General features: G+C 42.9%; 1 protein-coding gene across 3 annotated transcripts in view; it reads left to right on the plus strand.

Moving 5' to 3' along the window:
• The first annotated feature begins 742 nt into the window (after positions 1 to 742).
• Positions 743 to 5,483, plus strand: part of Rbl1 (retinoblastoma-like 1) — a 75,136-nt gene continuing 70,395 nt past the window's right edge. The window contains exons 1-2 of one of the 3 annotated variants that reach the window (XM_013514137.1): positions 743 to 1,094; positions 3,462 to 3,595. In XM_013514137.1, coding sequence (XP_013369591.1) covers positions 939 to 1,094; positions 3,462 to 3,595 — 290 coding nt within the window. In that variant the 5' untranslated portion in view covers positions 743 to 938. Of the gene's footprint in view, positions 1,095 to 1,524; positions 1,627 to 3,461; positions 3,596 to 5,483 lie in introns of those variants that run through there. The other 2 variants (XM_005384716.2, XM_005384718.2) reach the window with 2 other exon arrangements.

Consider the following 5,483-nt stretch of genomic DNA (forward strand, 5'->3'; position numbering starts at 1 on the left):
GGGTGAGAGTGATTGAGGTATAATCAATGCCCCAGATGAGATAGGCTTTGAATATTAGTTTAAGGCCAAGAAGGATCTCCGGAAGGATTCTAAGGGATGGAGTGATAGGCTCTGATTCACCTTCTTGAAACATCTTCCTGGCGCAGGCTAACGCTCAGGTCGTTTCTCCCCCTGAAATGACTTCTCACAGTCCCGGAAGCTGAGAAAAGCGCCCCCTTTACCCACCCTACTAGCCAGCTTCCACCTAGCGACTAAAATGACACGGGACGAGGTCTCTAATACTCTATCCTTGCTTCTGTCCTTCAGCTCCACTCAGCAGACTACTCCGTGAGCAGACTTTGGGGACCAGGGATCACCTTTGGCCGTTCCGTGGCCTCTTGCTAATTTAAGGAGCAAAGTTCAGTCAGACTAGGTTTTACGCCCTGGGGCAGTGACAAACCCAGGGCTCCACAGCTGTCGAAATACAGAAGGCTTCTCAGAAGGGCTGAGGCCTCAGAGCTGAAGGGAGCCCATCCCATCCACCCAACCCCGCCTGCGCAGCGTAGTCCACAGGTAAAGGCTGCCAGCCTGGGCGGCGCCGCGCCTCCAAGCCGAGACGGACTACAATTCCAGTGGGCTCTGCAGGCGGATCCCTCCGCCCTCGCGCCTTCCGTCTCCCCTTCCTCCCTCCCTCCCGCGGGACCCTCGCTGCCCACCTGGGGCCAAAGCAAGAACCTATTAGGGTCCGAGATTCGTCTTTTTATCACATTTCTGGAGAAGGGCGACTAATTGCTTCAGAGAAGAGACGGACTTTTTTTTTTAAAGGAGAAAAGCGGAAGCAGACGATCAAAGAGACGCACTCTGCTTGGCCAATTTTCGCGCGCTTTGTCGCGGGTGGTTGTGGGTAGCGCGCCAGGGAGGGAACAAGGCTCCCGGGCTGTGGCGCGCCGCCCGCGGGGATGTTCGAGGACGCGCCCCACGGAGAGGGGGCGGCGGTGGTCGCCGTGGCCGGGGAGGCGCTGCAGGCCCTGTGCCAGGAGCTGAACCTGGACGAGGGGAGCGCAACCGAAGCCCTGGACGACTTCACCGCCATCCGAGGCAACTACAGCCTAGAGGTGAGCGGCGCAGGTGGGCGGCCGGACCGGACCCTCGCCAGGCCCCACCCCCGCCCCGCCCCTGCCCCAGCCTATGGGGGTGGTGGGACCTTCCCCACCGAGACTGGGCGCTGGCCAGTCCGGTGCCCACTAGTGCGGAGCGGGCAGTGGGTGTAGATCATCCAGCCCACGCGTTTTCTTTTGAGACGGGAAACCGAAGCCCAGAAAAGGAGAAGTTTGTCCAAAGCCCCCAGACTCGGCTTTCTGAGCAGACTTCCCTGCACCCCAGACGTCATGGTACCTCCGTTAAATCGATAAAAACAAATACAGTGATGAAAACTAAAATGCGTGCCAAGACGCCACTGCTCAGCCTTTTGAATGTATCGTCACAGTTCTCTTTGAATACGTTCTATGATCCCCGTTCTACGGAAAAAAGAAGCGGATCCTCAAAGTAGTTAAGCTGTGTAATGCCCGAGGTCACACGGTTAAGGAGAGAGCCCGATTTGGAAGTCTGAGCCATTTAAACCCTCCACTCTGACTCACCCGGTGCAGGGTGAGTTGTTCACTTTGCTGTCGTCTGAGCAAAGTCAGTGTACATAAAGCTTACCTCAGCTCCTCTTGTCAGTTCATCATGCTGAAGCTCAGAACAGTGTGTCGGAATGATTTTCCCAATCATTCTGGTGTTTTGTCTTCATAACAGCCCTGTGAACATGGCAGGGCAGTATTACACATATTTTCCGGGTAATGTCGCGGCTTACCCAGGATCATTTTAATACAGAAACCTAGACAAGAATAGGTTTGGTGTAAAGATAGAATTGCAATGAAATACGCAGTGGGCTTCTATATCGCCAAGTAGAGCAAATCAGAAATAATTGGGGAAAAATTGAATCTCTACTAAGCATGAACAGACTTTTGTCATTTTGTAAATAGTACATTAGGTCTATTTACATAGCATTTACATTGTATTAAGTCTTATAAGTTATCTAGAGGTGATTTAAAGTCTACAGGAAGATGATCGCAGGTTATATGCAAGTATTCTGCCATTCTGTATCAGGAACTTGAGCATCCCTGGATTTTGGTATCCTCTAGGATCCAAACCCCCTACGGAAAACTGAGACACCACTCTATTTCAGTATAGTGCTCCAATGGCCTTCTGTTCAAAGGCTTTCATTAGCCAGGAGGCTTGACTAACTATATATAGGGTGTTCCTCTGATTAAATAAAATAATAATAATTTGGGTTCAAAGTCATAGAGTTGAAAGTTTGGGATTAACTGTATGTATGTCTGTATATGAGAATAAGTACCACAGAGAGACTTGCATGGCTGCAGGATATGATTGAGTAGACTGGATAAAGCACAGTAATCTGCATCGGAAGGTGGCATGACTGGAAAGCTAAGAAAAAAATAAAGTAAGGGAGGTTGTGAATTAATGGCCTCTCAGTTGAAAACAGATTGATCCCTTCCTGCTAGGAATGGAACCCAAGCACCCTGTACTACACCCCAGCTTTTTATTTTTTTGAAACAAGGTCTCCCTGTGTAGCCCAGGCTGGCTTCACACTCATAATCCTCCTGCCTCAGCTTGTTGAATGCTGAGATTACAGTTACGTGCCATGAGCCTGGCTCTTCAGGCCGTTTTTATTTTTTCGAGACAAGATTTCACTAAATTGCTCAGGCTGGGGTGAAACTGTGATTTTTCTGCCTCAGACTCCCAAGTAGTTGGGATTGCAAGCATGTGATATACCATACCTGGCCCAGGTTGATTTTTGAAAGCCTGAGAAAACATTTGATATCCCAGGGCTTCGCTTGATTTCTCACTGAATAAGCATTTATCATGTGTAAACTATGGCCAAGGCATTCAAGTAGATGCCTGTTTCAGATTCCTGAATATGACTTGCTTGTTCTTAGTTGTATGTTCTGCATGTCATTTGCTCTGTTTGGAACTTGGAACCTGGAACCTTTACCTCATGACTCCAGGGACGGTTGAAGATCTGAATCTCCGGTTACACAGAGTTGATCAGAGCACTAAATCTTTGCTTTAGAAAGCATAGATGTGTGAATTGAGGTTTTGCCAGTGTGTGTTCTATCCAGTGTTTAATTTTAAAACAATGCTTTCAGTAATACTAGCGTTGGAATATAGTGGAGAGCTCAATTTTTAGATTAGTGCTGATTTATCATGTTATTGTTATACAAACACAGGACAAGGAATATGAAGTTTTTTTATCCATTATTGCAACTAACTTAGCTTTGTGACCTTGGGTGAATATCTTTATTTGTATGATCCTTTATATGTAAAAGGAAAATTAGATAATTTTCAGATAGCTTCTGGTTCTGGAATTTAAGCATTTTAGCATAATATAACCATTTTACTGTTTGTTTTTTGCCTGCCAGGGAGAAATTGTACACTGGTTGGCATGTTCGCTATATGTTGCATGCCGCAAAAGCATTATTCCCACAGTTGGAAAGGGTATCATGGAAGGAAACTGTGTTTCCCTCACCAGAATACTACGTTCAGCTAAACTAAGGTAAAGTATTTTGATTTTTCAAATGTTGTTTGAGAAGTCTTAAATTTAATTTTAGAATTTAATTTCTCTTTATTTTAAATCATGTGATTTCCATTCAATCCCAAATTTGTTTATTGGATATACTTTTCCACATTTCACATTTTCTCCTCTGCCTTTCTCCCTCAAATTCTGGCTTCAACCAGAGGCCTTTATGTAAAGCTGTGTTTAGGTATACTTTTTTAAAATAAATTTTTTAAAATTTGGAAATGATTTTAAACTACCGGAAAAATTGCAGAAATAAGAAAAAAATGCCCTTGACCCATGTTCATCTGTTACTGACATTTTACCTTATTTGAATTGTCATGTGACCATTCTCTTAAATGTACAAATCTATTTTTTAAAGTAATATTTTCTCAACCATTCCAAACTAACCTGCATTGTAGTCTGTAAAGATAAATTCCGAATGTTTTGGTGTTATGTTAAACTATGGAACATGCCAACCAGTGTTACCAACTTTAGGAAAGTTAATCTGTCACCTCTATACTAGTTTTGTTAGTTCGATCCAATAATTTTCTCATTTTTTTCTTTTCTTTGGTAGTAGGGATCTAACCTGGGGCTTTCACACTGAGCTACATCCCCAACTCTCCCTCACACTCCTGCAATTTTTATTAGTGCATATTGGCTATACAGATTAATAAGTTTCATTTTAGCAGATTTGTTTTGTTTTGATTTTTGTTTTTTTAAGGCAGTTTTGCTAAGTAGTTCAGGCTGGCTTTGAACCCATGGTTATCCTCCTGCCTCAGCCTCCCAATTGCTGAGATTACAAACATGCACCTTTTTGGCAGATGTGTATATGCACATAACATACTTTAATCATTCCCCCCCACTTCCATTTCTTCCCTCCTTTTTTATTTTTTATTCTGTGATAGGGTCTTGCTAGGTTGCCAGGCTAGGCTAGAACTTGAAATCCTCCTACCTCAGCCTCATAGATTGCTGGGGTTATAGGTGTGCACCACCATGCCTAGCTAATTAGAGCTTTTTTATCCTTTCAGAACAGTTTCTAATCTAGGATGAGATACTGCTTTCATTTATCATGTCTGTTTATTCCCCTTTAATCAGAAACATTTCTACAGCCTTTCTCTAATGTGACATTGACTTCTTGAAGAATAAAATCCGCAACTACCTTGTCCTCTCTTTTAATAAATTGTTCTTAATTTTGGATTTGTCTGATGTTTCCTTATAATAGATGCAGGTTTTTCATTCCCAGATGGAAAACTACACAAGTAGGACAGAGGAAAAAAAAATTTAATATGTGTCTTTAGGATGTCACATCTGATGGTACATGGTACCCATCTGCCTCTCATTAGTGTTGTTAGTTTTGGTCACTCAGTTAATGTGTATAGTTAATTTTTTTTTTTACTTGGAACTACTGTGTACTCTGTGGGTCTTAGCTATCTTTTACTTGCTCATATCAACCATATAGAACTATCTTTTTGGTAGGAAATAAGAACTGGAGCGATCCAGTTGAGATAGATGCTAATATCTGTTTCTGGGATTTTGCCTGGTACAAAACTATTTAAGGCCATTATCTGTTTTTTCTTTCTAGGTAACCTCAGTGAAAGAGGGGCAAACTTTGAACAGCTTTGTCCAATTCATCCTATGTTTTTTTGGTGGTTTTTTTTTCATCCTGTGTTTAAAGAAAAAATTCTCAAGACAGTTTTGGTTTTAGGAATGGGAAATTAATAAAGCCAAGATGGTTTTACTTTTTTTTTTGGTACCAGGAGTTGAACTCAAGACCTTGTGCTTGCCAGGCAGGCAGTGTGTCACTGAGCTATATCCCCAGCCCAAGCCAAGATGAGGTTTTTTGTTTGTTTTTGTAATTCATTAATTAATTATTTTTTTTTTTTTT

This window comes from Chinchilla lanigera, unplaced genomic scaffold (genome assembly GCF_000276665.1).
Source record: "Chinchilla lanigera isolate Chin_1 unplaced genomic scaffold, ChiLan1.0 scaffold00021, whole genome shotgun sequence".
Lineage (NCBI taxonomy): Eukaryota > Metazoa > Chordata > Mammalia > Rodentia > Chinchillidae > Chinchilla > Chinchilla lanigera.